Here is an 18,636-nt window from a genome sequence, read left to right as displayed (position 1 = left end):
TTCTTTGTTTTTTTTTTTCTTTTGCTGTTACATTTATTCTTCAATATGAATGAATTTGTAATTAGAATAATTTTTGCTTGATAATGAATATCATACTCATTTACTTAACCCTTAAACGCCGACTGGACGTATTTTACGTCGACATTTTTTGTCTCTCGGGTGCCGACTGGACGTATTTTACGTCGACATACAAAAGTTTTTTTAAAAATTCGCGGAAAAATACTTTTAGGCCTACCAGCCAAAAACTCTTGAATCACGCGCCTTGGGGGATGCTGGGAGTTCACGGATCAAGGTATTGTTTTATTTACAATCGTTACGCAGGCGCGCAAGCGCGAATTTCTTTCTTGCCGCACTAAAAAGTATCTGTGACACATCTCGGAAATTATTTCGTCACTTTGACATAATTTTTGTACCATTTTAAATTAGCCGTTACATGGAGTATTATATATGAAAATGTGCGCATTTTTATGAAGAATACAACAAAAAAATATTCATGATTGTAGCTTTTATCAGTTTTGAGATATTTTCATATAAATAACGATAAGTGCCAAAATTTCAACCTTCGGTCAACTTTGACTCTATCGAAATGGTCGAAAAACGCAATTGTAAGCTAAAACGCTAATATTTTAGTAATATTCAATCATTTAAATTAATTTTGCAACTAATTGGAAGTCTCTAGCACAAATTTCGATTTATGGTGAATTTATGAAAAAACATTTTCCTTACGTCCGCGCGGATAACTCTTCCGACAAAAAATCATTAACATGCGATTGTTGGGTCACAATTGTTATTTGCACCATTTTAAATTAGCCGTTACATAAAGTTTTAAATTAGTGGAAAACGAAAATTGCGGCAAATTTCAGTCACACAATACAACTAAAAAACAACCCACTGGTTTAGTTGTACTTTTAATCAATTTTGAAATATTTTCATATTAAAAATGATAAGTGACAAATTTTCAACCTTCGGTCAACTTTGACTCTACCGAAATGGTCAAAAAACGCAAAATTGTAAGCTAAATGCTTATATTCTAGTAATATTCAAGCATTTACCTTCAGTTTGCAACAAATTGGAAGTCTCTGGCACAATATTTTGATTTATGGTGAATTTATGAAAAAAATAACATTTTCTTTACGTCCGCGCGGTAACTCTTCCGAAAAAAATCATACGTGCGATTGTGGTAATATTTGCACCATTTGAATTAGCCGTTACATAAAGTTTTATATATGAAAATGTGCGCAAGTTCATGTAAAATACAACAAAATAATTGAAGGTTGTAGCTTTTCTCATTTTTTAAATATTTGCATATAAATCACGATAAATAGAAAAAAAACCACGTTCGGTCAACTTTGACTCTACCGAAATAGTCGAAAAACGCAATTGTAAGCTAAAACTCTTACAGTCTAGTAATATTCAGTCATTTATCTTCATCTTGAAACAAATTCGAAGTCTCTAGCACAATATTTAGATTTATGGTGAATTTTAAAAAAAATCTTTCCTTCCCTCCGCGCGCGGATTCTCCGCCACAAATCTCGCGAAAATGCGTATGTTCCATTCTCGGAATATTTGCTCCATTTCATATTAGGCATTTCATAGAGTTTTATATATGAAAATGTGCGCAATTTCATGTAGAATAAAACGAAAAGTATTTGAAGGTTGTAGCTTTTCTTATTTCCGAAATAATTGCATATAAAAAAATATATATAAAAAATTCTACATTCGGTCAACTTTACCTAGTCAGATATGGTCGAAAAATGACAATTTGTCGAAAATTGCATTTTTCCTAACTATAGAAACCTGAGGTTCCTTTAACAAAATAGGAAGTAGCTAGCGGCAGCTGGAACGGTCGTAAGCTTCGAACAAGGGGAGAACGGTAGTTAACTGCTTGTCCGATCGTCGCGCGCCGCGCGACTGGGAGGTAAACAAATCACTTTTGCTTTTGGCCCATGCAAAATACGCAGAGTGAGGGGTGGCATGAGGAGGGACTTTATGTTAAATGGACCTCAGGGTTTGGTATAGTTAGGAAAAATGCAATTTTCGACAAATTGTCATTTGTTCCGATACGTAATACAAACCCTCGGTCCTTTAACAATAGGAAGACTCACTTCTTGGTGGGTGGAATCTGAGTCTTTTGATGAACAGACTGGTGTTCGTCCATCCCTGGAATGCCTCCCTGGTCGTAAGAGCGAGGGAGGGATCCAAGCCTCTGTCCGATTGATCGGGGTGTGCACCGCAGGATCAATGGTCAGACCTCTGGGCCGAGTACTAAGAGAGAGGCAAGCGTATCTCTTCGTACCAGCATTGTAAGACTTTTTCCTTACATGAGCAAATGTAAAGTAATGGGTTTGTCTCATGTTGGCATCCACTTTCTCCCCCTTGTTGGGGAAAGTGGTGGATATTTACTCCTATCTCTAGTTAAAGAGATAGGATGGAGCTCTGTTGAATAGCTTACCTGCATCGGACTCCTTTCCAGCAAGGTAACGACCGTATCCCTCTGCCCACAGGTAGAGGTAGAAAAAGATGGTGAAGAGAAGCCAGTCACTCTCTCATTCACGCATTCATTCTCCCAGTCATACCAGGAATCGATGCTGTTCTGCCTGCTCGGGTGCTGGGTAAGCTTACACAACGTGTTGAGCAGCCACCACAGGTCCCAAGGAAAAGGTATCCAAGGACTTGTGGGCAATATCCCGAAGGTAGAAGGACGTGAAGGTGGTCTGGTTGGCCCAGACACCTGCCTTCAGGACCTGCGCCACGGAGAAGTTCTTACGGAACGCTAAGGAGGGTCCGATACCTCTGACTTCGTGGGCTCTCGGACGGAGCGTACGGATGTCGTCGCTACCATTCAGCTTCGTACGCTCTCCTGATCACCTCACGTAGCCAGAAAGAAAGCGTGTTCTTGGAGACTTCTTCTTGGTGACCCCAGTGCTAACGAAGAGGCGTCGACACTCAGGCCTGAGATGTCGAGTTCTCTTCAGATAGCGCCGTAGCGCCCTCACAGGACAAAGCAGCATCTCATCCGCATCGTTATCTGTATAAAGTCAGCATGGGAGGGATCGTGAAAGACTCGAACCTGTCGTCAGGGATCGACGGATTCTGAGTCTTAGCTACGAAGTTCGGGACGAAATCGAGCGTCACAGATCCCCAGCCTCTGGTATGTTTCACATCATAAGAAAGGCCATGTAGTTCCCCTACTCTCTTCGCCGATGCCAGGGCCAGCAAGAAGAGGGTCTTGAGGGTCAGATCCCTGTCTGACGACTCTCGGAGTGGCTCGAACCGGTGTTCGAGGTCAGACTCCTAAGGACGAGAGTCACGTCCCACGCAGGGGGCCTGAGTTCCCTGGGTGGGCAAGACCTTTCGAAGCTCCTCATTAGCAAGGATATCTCGAACGAATTCGTGATGTCCAGTCCCCTCAGTTTTAGGACGAGAGCCAGAGCGGCTCTATATCCCTTGACTGTGGGTACTGAGAGGAGCTTCTCTCGGCGAAGAAACACGAGGAAATCCGCTACCTGCTGAAGAGTGGCTCTGAGAGGAGACAAACCCTGTCTACGACACCAACCACAGAAGACGGCCCACTTCCCCTGGTATACAGCTGCAGAGGACTGTCTGACGTGTCCAGCCATCTCTGTTGCTGCGCTACGAGAAAGCCTCTCGTTCGCAAGAGATGGTGGATAACAGCCAGCCGTGAAGTTGAAGGGACTGGACTGCGCGGTGGTACCGTTCTACGTGTGGCTGGGCTAGAAGGTTGTGCCAGTTGGGTAGCTCTCTCGGTGCGTCTGCAAGAAGAGCCAGCAGGTCCGGATACCAAACGGCTTGCGGCCGTTTGGGAGCCACCAGGATCATTCTGAGATTGGGAGTGACCAGCGCTCGACTGATCACTTTCCGAATCAGACAGAAGGGAGGAAAGGCGTAAGCGAAGAGGTTGTCCCAGGGGTGTTGGAGAGCGTCCTCTGCAGCTGCCCATGGGTCCGGCACGGCCGAGAAGAACACCTGTATCTTCCTGTTGTGCCGGGTGGCGAACAGGTCTACGACCGGTCGCCCCCACAGGTTGAAGAGCCTTTCCGCCACATCTTGGTGTAGAGACCATTCGGTCCCTATCACCTGATCCCGACGGCTGAGCTTGTCTGCTACTACATTCTTCTTGCCTGGAATGTAGCGTGCTGACAGCTCTATCGAGTGAGCCGTGGCCCACTCGTGCACCTGCACCGTCAACTGATGGAGCGGAAGAGAAAAACAGGCAGCTAGCCCCCCCTGCTTGTTGACATATGCCACTACTGTGGTGTTGTCGCACATCAACACCACTGAGTGTCCACCAAGCGGGTCCCGAAAACTCTTGGAGAGCGTTGAACGCCGCCTTGAGTTCCAGGACATTGATGTGAAGGTGCTTCTCGTGATGGTCCCACACACCTGCAGTCAGCAACTCCTCCAGGTGTGCGCCCCATCCCTCGGTCGATGCGTCTGAGAACAGAAGCATCTCCGGGGTGGGGGGGGAGTGCGTATGGGCACTCCTCTTAACGAGGTTCTTGGTCCGTCGAGCCACCAGGCTAGGTCCTGCCTCACCTTGTCCGTGATAGCCACGGGAAAGTAAGGAGGATCCTTGGCCTGGGACCAACTCTCCCTTAGCCTCCACTGGAGAGACCGCAGGTGAAGACGCCCGTGAGGGACTAACTTCTCGAGTGACGACAGATGGCCGATCACGACTTGCCATTGCTGTGCTGCCTGTTCCTGCCGCGACAGGAACCGGCCGGCTGCCTCCCTGAATTTGCTGATACGCAAGTCTGCGGGAAAGACTTGCCCTGCTACCGTATCTATCAGCATACCCAGGTACTTCATCTTCTGCTTGGGTTCGAGATCGGACTTCTCGTAGTTTATCACGATCCCCATAAGACGCGACAAAACTTGAGGAGTCGATCTCTGTCCCTGTAGCAACTGCGAGCGGGAGCTCGCCAGGACCAGCCAATCGTCGAGATACCTCAGAAGAAGACGATATCCCTGTTTCGAACTGGGCCCAAGCCGACACCAGAGTGAACACTCGCGTGAACACCTGTGGGGCGGTTGAGAGACCGAAACAAAGTGCCCTGAATTGGTACACCGTCCCGTCGAAGAAGATGAAGCGGAGGTACTTTCTGGAGGACTGATGGATGGGTATTTGAAAATACGCGTCCTTCAGGTCCACCGAAAGCATGAAATGAAATCGTTCCCCCTGATCGAGTCGAGCACTGAGCGTGCCGACTCCATCGTGAACCGCGTCGTGCGAACGAAGCGGTTCAGGGGAGAGAGGTCTATCACCCCGGGCGCCAGCCCCCCGATGCCTTCTCCACTAGGAAGAGGCGGCTGTAAAAGCCTGGTGACTGGTCCTCCACGATTTCTACAGCTCGTTTCGCCAGCATGGTCTTGATCTCCTGTCGAAGAGCGTTGTCCTTTGCTGATCCCCGGACATAGGTCTGTAGATGGACCGGTTTGGAGATGAGGGGGGGCCGAGACTCGAAGGGTAGTAGATATCCCTCCCGAAGGACGTCTACTATCCAGTTCTCGGCGCAGTAGCGCTGCCAAGTCGCCCAATGCTCGCCAGGCCACCCCCCCACTTCCGGGCAGCAGGTGAGGGGGAACGCCGTCCCTAGCGTTTCCCTCCTCGTTTCGACTTCTTTCCAGCACCTCCTCGGGGAAATGGATGGGTTGGGAGGAGGGCTGATTGCGGCCGTCCTCTCGCAGAAGTCGAAACAACTGGAGTCTTCACACGGGGTTTGGACGTGCGACCGTCTTCGCCGCCGTGGAAGCGCTAGCCAAGCTCTTTGGTTTGGCCGCAGTTACTCGAGGTTGCCCAGAAAAACCTTCGAGACTGCCTGGTGGACTAAGCGGTCACTCTCGTCAGTGCGCCGCCGTTCCACCGCAGCGTCCGACCATCTCTCCAGGAAAAGAGAGCTGTGGGGAACTCCTAAGAGGTCCATTTCTTAGCCCGAGTGCCGCCTCACGCCCAGCCCCCTTGGTCACTCGGGTAAGGACTGCGTCCCTACGCCGAAAGAACCAAGTTGGCCCACAGGTTAGCAGTCTGATGGGCGAGGTAAGAGATTGCTCTTCCTCCAGACTGGCACAGTCTCCTGAAGGAAGCGTCGTCTTCGAGAGCAGAACTCCCGGAGCCGGCCGCCACTTGGATATTGTGAGGGACCACAAATCCAACCAGAAACTGCCTGGAATGCTGCCATAGCGGGTAGCTTCCAGGGCAAGTGCCTCCTGCTGCGAGAACCATAGGTTCTCCGACAGAGCTGCTGCAGTGACACACCTGGAGTCAGCCTCGCTAACTCCGGGTTAACCTGTTTCGGCAGTATCGGGTCTTCTGATGGCACGTAGAAACGCCTCTGCCGCTGGTAAGAGGAGGAGGAAGCAGCTTAGAGGACCGTCCGGTGGATTTAGCGAGTCCTCCCGTCCTGAGACGAGTTCTCCACTGATCCAGGACTGAGTCCGCCAGCTCTGATCGGTGGCAACCCCATACATCATTTTTGGGCTCCCTCTTGGGACCCCCAAAACTGACTCGAGCCGGGACGTGGCTCTGATGGTGGTAGCGGCGATCCTTCCGCGAGGCCATTATGCAGACGCATCAGCTTAATGACTTTCCGCGAAGTTCCTCTGTATCTCGGGCGTCACAGCGTCCTGTGGAGTAGGACCGTCCAGTCCCTCCAACAAGAGCATATCCCTCGATACTCCTCCTTCAGAAGGAGGAACAGCGACAGACCCCTGACGGTCGCCTCCAACTACTTGCGCGTACGTCCTGGTCGGTCCTAAGACCGTGCCTGAGCCGTACGGCGTCATAGCTGGGTCACGAGCGGCGCACCTCTCGTGATCGCTCCTTGGTACCTCGCTCCTCCCGGTATAGCCCGAGGAGGTTGAAGGTACAGGAGAGGCAGACCTGACGCTCCCCCCGCGCTCCGCTGGCAGACCAGCGTGCGTAAGAGGGCTGCTGCCGATCGTCAACCCGCGGTGACGGTCTAGCAGCAGGCTAGCGTTGCCGCTCGCTGGGGCGATTGGCTCGGCTGAGAAACTTCGAGACCGCTCTCTAGCGTCAGGCGAGCTGCCGCTGGTCACCGTCTCCGCCCGGATCCCATCGGGAGCGGCGGACTGGTGACCTGCTAGGCTCCCTTTCGCGTCGAGACCAGGCCAGCGTCCTCTCGCGGCGCGTCAACCGCTGGTACTAGCCGTGGCTGGTACCGGCGGCCGGTGGGGACTCCTTCCTCGCCTCAACCCGTGGCCGGTCAGTGACCGTCACGTCAGCCCGAGCAGCCGGCTGGTCGCTGCGAGAGCGTCCAGTGGCCTGGCGAGAGTCGTGTGCACGACTCTCGCCAGTCTTCTGCTCCGTGCCGCTGTCTTGACGGCGAGCGAGCTCGGTCGTCGAAACTTTGGCTGGACGGTCCTCTTTAGAAGAGCGTCCACTCGGTGCTTCTCGCGAACGAGAAGCAGCCGAGACGGAACCTGGCTTAGCGGCGGAACCACTAGTACCAGGTGAGGACGCACCAGCCGAAGCTGATGCACCTCTGGTCCCCGTCGACTTCTTCTTTGCAGAAGAAGCGACGGGCCCCGCACCCGAAGGAACAGGAGGACCAGCAGAAGAGCTCCCCAGCTCGCCTGAGCGAGCCGGGCCCTTAGAAGATCCCGAAGGAGTCTTCTTATGGGGGGGAGGAGGCAACCTTCTTCTTCTTCGGCTGTTTGGCCTTAGAAGTCGAAGGGGAAGGAGAGGCAGCAGACGACGAAGAAGACGATGAAGACGATGACGACACCTTCTTCCTCTTCCTCTTCTTCTTCGCCAGGCTCCGCAGGACAGACGTCAGGTCTTCCATCCAGGAGGGAGCCGGGGCAGTTGCCGAAGCAACAGGGCCCGACTGCACCTGTCCGGAAGGACCTGAGACTGTTACAGCAACACCAGCAGCGGGAACGGCAGGAACAGGTCCGGGAACAGCAGGAACAGCAGGAACATCTGAAATTGAATGTGTACCTGAAATGGAAAAAGTCGCTGGAGCGGCCACAGGTACGGCAGGCACGGCAGAGGTACTAAGGGAGAGCCAGGCGTCCTGTCGACAGTCACCGACATCCGTGGCACTGGCGGCAGGTCCAGGGGGGTACTCTTGGGCAGCGGAAGTCCGGGTCGGCAAAGGAAAAAATCCGGTGGTGGTGGCATCGTCCTCTTTGGAACGGCGGCAATAGGTTTTTTGTACTGCCACCGTGGGTGTCACCGACATTATGTGAGGCGTATATACAAGATGTGGTGGCATCTCATACGCAGGGGTAGTTAATGTGGTCGTGTGGTGGTCACCGCACCATGAGTGACCACGGCCGACCCCGCCAACCGCTGTATCAACCCCTGGATGCTGGGCACTCCCTGCAGTCCCAGCGACTCCCACACCTGTCCCAAGTCGTCCTTCCGCTGCTGGCACACCTGCGGAAGCGAGAGTCGGGTTAATAGGAGGGGCTTCCCCGCGCCTGGGGGGCGAAATTCCCCCCCCAGAGCGGACAGAAGACCCCGAATACAACTGTACGTCCGGGTAGCGGGCGCTCCTCCACACTCGCAACGGATCGAGAGAGGAAAAGGACTCCGCTACCCCCCCCGCAGGGGAAGGCGCAAACCGTGGGGGCTGGCCGGGAGGCAGGAAAGAGGACGAAGTGTCCGTCACCAAAGGAGTCACTGGACTTTTCCGATGACTTCTTGGCCGGCCTAAGTCTCTTCCTGCCCTCGTACAGCACCCACTGCGCCTCGGACCAATTCATACAAACCATACATGGCTCGTTACGAGAGCACTCTCGCCCTCGACAACGAGTACAAACTCGTGGGGGTCCACCTCCACAAAGGACTGAACCCCCCACATTTACGTCCCTCCAGACCCGGGACACACTCTACGGGCGACTGGAGGGCGCGGTGAAATTTCAATTTCCTCTGATTCACTCATTGTAATCAATTGAAATAGAGAAAAAAGTACTACTATCACTCCTGATACACAGAAATAGAAACCAAATACTCAAGAATTGAAGCAAACGACAAGCGGGCAGAGCGATGGCGAACAGTCCTTCCCACACACGGCCGAAAAGCAAAAGTGATTTGGTTTACCTCCCAGTCGCGCGGCGCGCGACGATCGGACAAGCAGTTAACTACCGTTCTCCCCTTGTTCGAAGCTTACGACCGTTCCAGCTGCCGCTAGCTACTTCCTATTGTTAAAGGACCGAGGGTTTTGTATTACGTATCGGAACAACTGTATTTGTAAGCTAATATTCTTACAGTATAGTAATATTAAAATCATTTTTTCTTCATTTTGAAGAAAATGGAAGTCTCAGACAATATTTAGATTTATGGTGAATTTTTTGAAAAAAATATTTGTTACGTACGTGCGTTACGAATTCATGCATTATTTTGTGATAAAATTTTCTCTGTGTTGCTTTTTATTGTTTTACAATGTGTTATATACCAAAATGATCGCAATTTAGTGTACATTACAACGAAAAAAAAAGTAACTCGTTACCTTTACCGTTTTGCGCACAGCGCGATTTGAATTCAATTATATATGAAATTTCGTTTTTTGCGCTATCATATATCGCATTATTTATATATGATAATGATAATTTTTTTCATTTCTGATGGTTGCATACTAAACTTCAGCCAATGGCAAAAAAAGGAGCCAAAAATGAACTCTTAATCCTTAAAACTAGCGCGCTGTGATTTTTTGAAAAAAATGACATTGTTATGATACAATAAAGTTTCATACATACTTACCTGGCAGATATATACATAGCTATAGACTCCGTCGTTCCCGACAGAATTTCAAATTTCGCGGCACTCGCTACAGGTAGGTCAGGTGATCTACCGCCCTGCTCTGGGTGGCAAGGCTAGGAACTATTCCCGTTTTCTAATCTTTAAATCTCTCTTCCACCTGTCTCCTGCGGGGAGGCTGGGTGGGTCTTCAATTGTATATATCTGCCAGGTAAGTATGTATGAAACTTTATTGTATCATAACAATGTCATTTTCATACATTCAACTTACCTGTCAAGATATATACATAGCTGATTGACACCCTTTGGTGGAGGGCAAGAGACAGCTAACTAACTGACTAGCAGGTAAACAACATATGTTGTAGGTATTAATAAACCTTAGTTCCTACCTTTTTAGATGGAAGACTTCGTGGCTACTGCCCAGGAGTCTGCTTCATCTGAAGAGCCTTAGCGAGATAGTGATCTGTGGCCAAGAGTTCTTGTGGATCTGTCGATGGGGTCTCTTCCACTTACTCGACAGAATCCTAACTGGCGTTTGTCAATGGGAGCACATCCGCTTATATGACAACACGCACTAATTTAAGGAGCACACAACCAATCCCGATCACCCGATCCTAACCCGTGTTAGTTCTAAGATTGCCCCTAGAGTTATCCCCAAACTCTTTGCAAGCAACCACAAACTCGAAACTCATACATACAAAAATAACAAAATTTTTGCCGCTCTAATAGTCAGATGTCACTCGATTTTCAATGAAGAGAGTGAAGGCCGCCTGTGCGACAACTGACACTCCCATACACCGAAAACCCGAGAACACATCCGACAAGAGGGTTACGTACATAATTTTAAGGATTGGTGCTTTCTCCTTTACCCAGAACCGTTTGTGCTGACACAAACGGACCTAACGAAAAACATTTATCATACGTAACTCGCACGTCTTTTAAATAATGGGGATGCAAACACAGAGTTGCATCTCCAATAAGTTGTGTCCAAAATGTTCTTTAGTGACATATTTCTTTGGAACGCCACCAGAGTTGCGATTGCTCTAACCTTCGTGGGTCTCCCACTCTTAGAAGATTAAAGAATCATCTGGACACTTCTTATGAGCTTCCGTGATAACATTCTAACAAAGAAGGCTAAAGCGTTCTTGGACATTGCTCTCTTGGGGTCTTTCACTGAGCACCAAAGACCTTTCTGCGAACCCCCCAACTGCTTCTTCCTGTCCAGATAAAATTTTAGAGCTCTAACTGGGCAAAGGGATCTTTCTGCCTCTCTGCCCACCAAACTAGAAAGTCCTTTCACTTCGAAGCTCCTGGGCCAGGGATTTGAAGGGTTTTCATTTTTGGCCGAAAAAGGGACTGAAATGAACAATTGCGGAGTCCTCCTTTGAAGCCAACTCTTGATTCAAGGGCGTGCAACTCACTGATTCTTTTTGTGCCGTTGCAAGAGAGATCAGAAACAAACACTTTCTAGTGATATTACGGAACGAAGCAGTGTGAAGTGGTTCGAATTCATGATGAGAAAGAAAATTTAAGAACTACATCTAAGTTCCAGCTTGGAACCTTAGGTACAAGTGATTTAGATGTTTCGAATGAACGAATGAGGTCGTGCAAATCCTTGTCATTCGTTAGATCTAATCCTCTGTTTCTAAAGACTGCTGAGAGCATACTCCTGTACCCCTTAATAGTTGGTACCGAGAGATGCGACTTTTGTCTAAGAACAGAAGGAAATCTGCAATTTCGGTCACAGAGGTACTGGAAGAGGACAGCTTCTTCGACCTACACCAGTTTCTGAAAACTTCCCACTTCGATTGGTACACTCGTCTCGTAGATGATCTGCGGGCTCTAGCAATTGCATTTGCTGCCTGGCGAGAAAACCCCCTCGCTCTGACGAGTCTTTCGATAGTCGAAAGGCAGTCAGAGCAAGAGCGGGTAGATTTTGATGGTACCTCTCGAAGTGGGGTTGTTTGAGCAGATCTATTCTGTTTGGAAGAGATCTGGGGAAATCCACTGTCCATTCCATCACCTCTGTGAACCAGATTTGAGGCTGGCCAATACGGAGCGATCAGAGTCATCTTGGTTCCTTCGGATGCCACGAATTTTCTGACTACTTCCCCCAGAATCTTGAACGGGGGAAAAGCGTAAACGTCTATTCCTGACCAGTCCAGGAGAAAGGCGTCTGTTGCATAGCCCGGGATCCTCCACCAGGGCACAAAATGTATCTATCCTTTTGGAGAGGAATGTGGCGAAAAGATCTATTTGAGGTTCTTCCCCCAAAGGCGCCACAGGCTCTGACAGACTTCTGAGTGGAGTGTCCATTCTGTGGGAAGGACCTGGAATCTCCTGCTCAGTCTGTCCGCTCTCACATTCCTCTCCCCTTGAACAACCTTGTTAGAAGAATTACCTTCCTTTGGTTCGCCAAATCAGTAGATCCCGTGCCAGCTCGTACAGAGCAAAAGAGTGCGTCCCTCTTGCTTCTTGACATAAGCCAGAGCTGTCGTATTGTCCGAATTTTATCTGCACGACTTTGCCTCTGACTAAGTGTTCGAAGCTCTTTAGCGCCAGGTGAATTGCTAAGAGCTCTTTGCAATTTATGTGCCATGACACCTGTTCTGCCGACCAGGTGCCTGACACTTCTCTGGGTCCCAATGTTGCACCCCAGCCCGCCTCCGAGGCGTCTGAAAACAATGTCAGGCTTGGGTTCCGTACTTGCAGGGACACTCCTTTGTTTTCCTTTAGTGGAAGCAACCACCACTTCAAATGATGTTTTATTTCTTCCGATATTGGAAAACGTATCCGATAGCTGACCTGTCTTCCAACTCCAACTTCTTCTTAGGAAGAACTGAAGCGGTCGAAGATGTAATCTCCCTAGGAGAAAGAACTGTTCGAGCGAGAAAGGGTTCCCAGAAGCTCAGCCACCTCCTCGCCGAAGTGCGCTTCTTTCCCTAGAAAGTTCGATACTGTGGCACAGCAGCCTTTCTTTAGTCTCTCTTGCGATGGAAAAGCTCGAAAACCCCGAGAATCCATCTGAATCCCCAGATAAACCACGTTCTGGCTGGGGATCATCTGAGACTTCTCGAGGTTCACGATCAGTCCCAAAGACTTTGTCAACTCCAGTGTTATTAACAGGTCCTCCCCAAACACTGCTTTTGAGACCTGGCTCTGATGAGCCAGTGTCTCCAGGTACATTGAGACATTTATCCCTTTCAAGTGTAGGTGGGTCTCGCTACATTTTTCATCACGTCTGTGAAGACTTGAGGAGCCGTGGACAGGCCGAAACACAGGGCCCTGAACTGATAATTTCTGCCTTCGAACATAAATCGAAGGTACTTCCTCGACAAATGGTGGATCGGGATGTGGAAGTATGCGTCCTGAAGGTCTATGGAAACCATCCAATCCCCTTGCCGTAGTGCTGCAAGGACTGAGGCAGACGTTTCCATGCTGAACTTCTGTTGTTCGACAAATTTGTTCAGCGCACTTACGTTCCAGTACCGGTCTCCATCCCCCCGAGGCTTTTGTTACAAGGAACAGCGGTTGTAAAACCCCGGGGAGTTGCAATCCAGTACAAGTTCTATTGCCCTTTTTTCCCACATCTTGTTCCACCATTTGACGAAGAGTGTCCGTCATCATCTGGTCCTGTACCTGGCGGACAATTCCCTCGGAGATGTTGTCAAGGGAGGAATGTCCTTGAATGGGATGCGATACCCCTTCTTGATAATCGACATTGTCCAAGTGTTGGCTCCTAAGTCTTTCCGCCCAGGCTTTCGCAAAATACTGTAGCCTGGCTCCTACGGGTGTCTGGAGGACAGAACTCTCACTTCCCTTTCTTAAAGGCACGGAAGGAAGACCTGCCCCTCTTATCGGTTGACTTCCTTCTGGCGATCGGTCTAGTTGGGAAGACCTCCTCGAAAGGGAACTGTTTCTGACTGGGCGAGCCACTTTCTTCTCCTCACTAGCCACAGGCCTACTCTTCCTTGATGATTGTCTAAGGAGATCCTGGGTGGCTCTCCGTCAGAGAATGCGCGATGTCCTTCACCAACTGCGAGGGAAAAGGAAAAATGTTCAGAGAGGCGCAAAACAATAAGGCGGCTCTCTGCGAATGAGAGACGGCCTTTGTGAGGAAAGCACTGTGCACCGCTCTTTTCTTTAAAACTCCTGCACCATATAGCGAGCATACCTCAGCTGATCCATCCTGAACAGCCTTATCAATGCAGGCTAGATGCAATTCAGGGTTTCTGGTTCGAGTTGTTCATTTTCTTGAGATTTCTTGGCCAGAACCCCAAGGGACCAATCTAAGAAGTTAAAAACTTCTAATGTGTGAATAGACCCTTGATGAGGTGGTCCGTTTCCGAAAGAAAGCCCCCATGTAACCTTCGCTGCATTCAAGGCGTGCCTTCTAGACGAATCCACCAAACTCGAGAAATCTGATTCGGCTGAAACGGACAGAGACAATCCCATATCCTCTCCCGTTTCGTACCAAATTCCTCTCCTCCCTGTAAGTTTGGCGGGAGGCATACAAAAGACCGTCCTTCCTAACTCCTTCTTCTTCTTGAACCAGGAGTCAAGAGATTGTAGCGCTCTCCTCATAGAAATGGCAGGCTTCATTTTAAGGAAAGTAGGAAGACTTGAGTGTTTTCGTGCTCGAAAACTGCGAACGTGGTGAAGGGGGAGCAGCTGGTGTCCAAAGAGTCTCCATATTCCTCCAACAGAAGGACGAAAGGACTTTATAATTAGAAGATCCTTCCTTCATTTCGTCCTCCGAGGCATCTTCTGGGTTAAGAGGCTCGGAAGGAGAAGGCTCTCTCCTTTCTACTGACTCTTCTCTTACTCTCTTCCGAGTGTCAGGTTCATACGAGGAATGCGCCTGGTGTACAGCAGGAGTATCTCGCCTGGGAGGAGTAGCGTGCTTGGGATCCTCCTGGCGCCTGGCAGGCGACAAAGCGCCTCGAATACTCCTGGCTTTCAGCAGGCGCCTGGCGCCAGGCAGGCGCATTTTCATCAGGCGCCTGCGCCTGGCAGGCGCATTTTCATCAGGCGCCTGGCGGCGCTGGCAGGCGCATTTTCCTCAGGCGCCTGGCGCCTGGCAGGCGCATTTTCATCAGGCGCCTGGCGCCTGGCAGGCGCAAAAGCGCCTTCGAATACTCCTGCTTTCAGCAGGCGCCTGGCGCCTCGTAGGCGCATTATGTTCATAATACTCCTGGCGCGTGGTAGGAGTATTAAGTTCCGCATACTCCTGGCGCCTGGGAGGAGTATAAGCTTCGTAAAACTCCTGGCGCCTGGGAGGAGTATGGCCTTTATTAGGCGCATTTTGTTCAGAATACTCCTGGCTTTGGTAGGAGTCTTAAGTTCCGAATACTCCTGGCGCCTGGGAGGAGTATAATCAGATCTCGATACTCCTGGTGCCTTGGGAGGAGTATGAGTTCAGAATACTCCTGGTGCTTGGAGGAGTATCCGCCTGATGTTTAGTAGGCGCTTTCCGTCTTATAAGTGCTCTACTCCTAACAGGATCTTCTTCTTCATCCAGCTCTTGGCGCTTGACTGACGATCTTGAATGTTGTCCTGGCTCGTTAAGCCTACTCGGAGTTTGGCTTCTGGTTGGCGCCCTACTCTTGACAGGAGTAGCTTCCTTTCCTACTTCTCGCCTGCCTAGCGCACCGCCCCACCCCCCCCAGAGATGCCGCTGTGCGACAACTCCCCTGAAGGATGCGTCGCGCCTGGCAGGAGATAGTTCTTTAGATCTTTTAATAGAAGCCTATCATCCTTCTTACGAGTAGGCTCCTTATAACGAGTTCCTACTAGCAAGGCTAATTGCTCTTGCATATTCTTCAAAATTTTTCTTGGTTGAGGAATCTTCCGAATTAGGCGAGGGAGATCTGTAAGGCGCTCTAGGATCTCCTCCAGTCCCAGAGTCCTGACTGTATTCTCGCCCTCTTTACTACCGAAGGCGCTCCTCCTTCCGAGAAGCGCTCGGGGACTCGAATTGATCATCATGTTCAGCAGGCGCCTGGCGCCTGGCAGGCTCTTGCATACTCCTCTTCAAAGGACGGGAAAGATTCGACTCCTTCCTCTCTCTCGGAGAAGCGAACTCGACGACGAAAAGCACTCTCGTAGGACCCTCTTATAGCGGTCTTTAGCAGTCGATACGATCGATTCTGCCGAAGGGACGCCTGATCGTTGGGGATTCTCCACAACCCCCGTACGGCTTTCGACTTTCCTTCTCCTCCGGGCCAGGGAGCTTGGAAGAGGTCTAGGCCTGGGAGCGTCGCAGAGACGACCAGACGCCCCCTCCACTACACTGGGGACACTAATATCACTGCCACATTCACTTTCCTTACCTTCCAATGCTGCGACTTTTTCCTGCATTTTCTGAAGGGAAGCTCTAAGTTCTGCTATTTCCGAAGCCGAACTAGAGGGATTAGCCATTTGTGAACGGGCTGAAACAGAATGGTCATTATCATCATAGGAAGAAGCTACAGAGCTAGAAAGTAAATCATGAGAGGCAGACCTTCTATGGGTTTTCTTCCTCTCTCTATCTCTCTCAATTGAACATTCAACCATTCTACACCCTCTACAAACTAGTGTGAGGATCTATCGAAGCTTTCGGAATCCTCACCTTACAGCCCTCAGTTCACACACACTCTGAAACTAACACTAGAATCAGACATATTCACAAAATCCAAAAACCAAGTCCAAAAAAACAGTCCACGATAGCGATGCCAAACAACGATCCAAGTACGTCACCAAATATCAGCGAGAGATGATCAAAAGCTTTGCGAAAAACGAATTCTAGTCAGGAGGAAGTAACAACAATGTTGATACAGCCGGCGACAGAGAGATTATGATTAGAAAACGGGAATAGTTCCTAGCCTTGCCACCCAGAGCAGGCGGTAGATCACCTGACCTACCTGTAGCGAGTGCCGCGAAATTTGAAATTCTGTCGGGAACGACGGAGTCTATAGCTATGTATATATCTGACAGGTAAGTTGAATGTATGAAAAAAAATTTTTTCCGCTTCCGCTCTCACTCTGAAACACTTCCGGCACACGGGAGACACTTTTTTTTACCGCTCCGGCGTTTAAGGGTTAATAGGCCTTATCAAGGTTAATTTTCAAATTCCAGGGTTAATTCCAAGGTTAATTTTCAAATTCCTTCCTCAATTCTTGAGGAAGGAATTTAAAACTTTAAAATACCTCAGTTCTTTGTTAACACTGAATATACATACTTCATTATTTCCTTTAATTGGGAACATTGTCAAGTATCTGTTACATTATGAATGTTACAACTAATGGCAAAAGAAGGTATGCTGCCATATTAACAATTAATAATGTAGAAAAAGTAACTGATTTTACATGTAAATTTTTCACTTCATGGGTCTATTAAATCAAGTTGGAACTGCTGTAAGCAGTCATATGAATGTTAATCTGTTCATCTGAGTTTACTCCATCTATTCCAAGTTCTGATAAAGTTAATATCTCTTAATAAAATGTGACTGACAAAACTGTGTTAATCACAGTTACAGTGCATTACAAAATCTTCACAAGGTTTCAACCAATGATATACAACAGCCAAAGCTGGAGTTTTTTGCTGCAGTATAGCTTTAATATGCACTGCACAGGTACAAAAAAGATTTGCATGAAATGTTTATAAGATTTCTAATGTGGAGATACCAAAACAGAAGCTAATTGCTCAGTATAAAATCAGCAGACTTATTTGACACAGCGATATACTTTTTTACTATGCTTATCTTTACTGTTGCATTCATTACTGTATTTAACAGCTTGTAAGATCCTCCTAAGAACTTAAGCTGCAATAACATACATAACAAAAGAAGGATAAGAGAACAAGACAAATTTTGCCAAGATTGCTATACCAGTTCTGGGGTCCCATGAAGGCTATACTATTGTATTACCAGGTCTCTGTTACTTTATGGATTTCAATAGTTATTGGTCCCAAAACTGTCCATTAAATTGTTGCGTCTTATTACATACCTCATAGAGTGGACACTGTTGCAATCGAAGTTCCGACAGCTTTGGGAACCAGTTAACTAGGTCAACTGAATCCCAATTACTAATTTTTGTGCAGTTGAGAGATAAGTACTTAAGGTTGGGAAACTTCTCACAGTACAATTCCTCTCGACACAAGGCACTCAGTGGACATTCAGCCAATATCAAAACCTCCAAAGATGGGAACATTTCCCCCAAAGCTTCAATCTGAAAGTTCAGAACAAAAAACGAGTCAGTTCCATACCTGGTATGGAGCAAGGACATTTGTAGATTATCAAACTAGATTTCCGAATCATTTTGAAACTTCTTACCGAGACCTAACCAGTGATGGCTATATTTTCTCTAACTTACCATTTCTGGTCAATATCACCTCATTCTTTAACAATTACCTTTTTACTTTGCTACAACTCAATCTGTGAAACAAAAATTGACAAGCAGTGAAGTATTTGAAATAGACAAAAATACCTCACTCCAATTTGAACTTGGATTGTTGTTGAAGTGGACACGACTGACTGTGGGATACTGCTTTTTGGTTGCTTCTACCTTCTTGTACCCATTTTTACATATATGAAGCTCTTCAACCCTGAAAACAAAGAACTGAAGTTAGTCAAGTCATACAGTAATTATGTACTTCATTTAAACAATGCATTTCCTGACTGTCATACAGAATTAAGCATATTCTCCTCATGAAATACCAATAACAAAATAAGATAGTACATTCTTAACCTATCCAATGCCAATAACCATACAATAATCACTCTAGACCAAATTTTCCCCTTACTGCATCAAACATGAAAAAGAGTTCCCTCCACTCCCTTATATCTTGTGCACTTTGATTTCCTATGTGACCAAGTCCGCATTACGTCCTTTCTCCATGATCTTCTGGTTTCC

General features: G+C 48.3%; 1 protein-coding gene across 5 annotated transcripts in view; it reads right to left on the bottom strand.

Annotated features, from left to right (window-relative positions):
* LOC135201559 (tubulin-specific chaperone cofactor E-like protein) overlaps positions 1-18,636 on the bottom strand; it is a 71,096-nt gene that overhangs the window by 6,060 nt on the left and 46,400 nt on the right. For all 5 annotated transcript variants that reach the window (XR_010311550.1, XM_064230567.1, XM_064230566.1 and 2 more), the window contains exons 4-5: positions 18,211-18,328; positions 17,731-17,952 (exon numbers count right to left, since the gene is read on the bottom strand). Coding sequence is in view for 4 of the 5 variants with exons in the window: in XM_064230567.1 (XP_064086637.1) it covers positions 17,731-17,952; positions 18,211-18,328 (340 nt within the window). In the remaining variant the exon portion in view is untranslated. The remainder of the gene's footprint in view (positions 1-17,730; positions 17,953-18,210; positions 18,329-18,636) is intronic.

Source organism: Macrobrachium nipponense, chromosome 28, assembly GCF_015104395.2.
Source record: "Macrobrachium nipponense isolate FS-2020 chromosome 28, ASM1510439v2, whole genome shotgun sequence".
NCBI classification, from domain to species: Eukaryota; Metazoa; Arthropoda; class Malacostraca; order Decapoda; family Palaemonidae; genus Macrobrachium; species Macrobrachium nipponense.
Note: the sequence above shows the minus strand (reverse complement) of the source record. Positions and strands in the feature narration are given on the sequence as shown.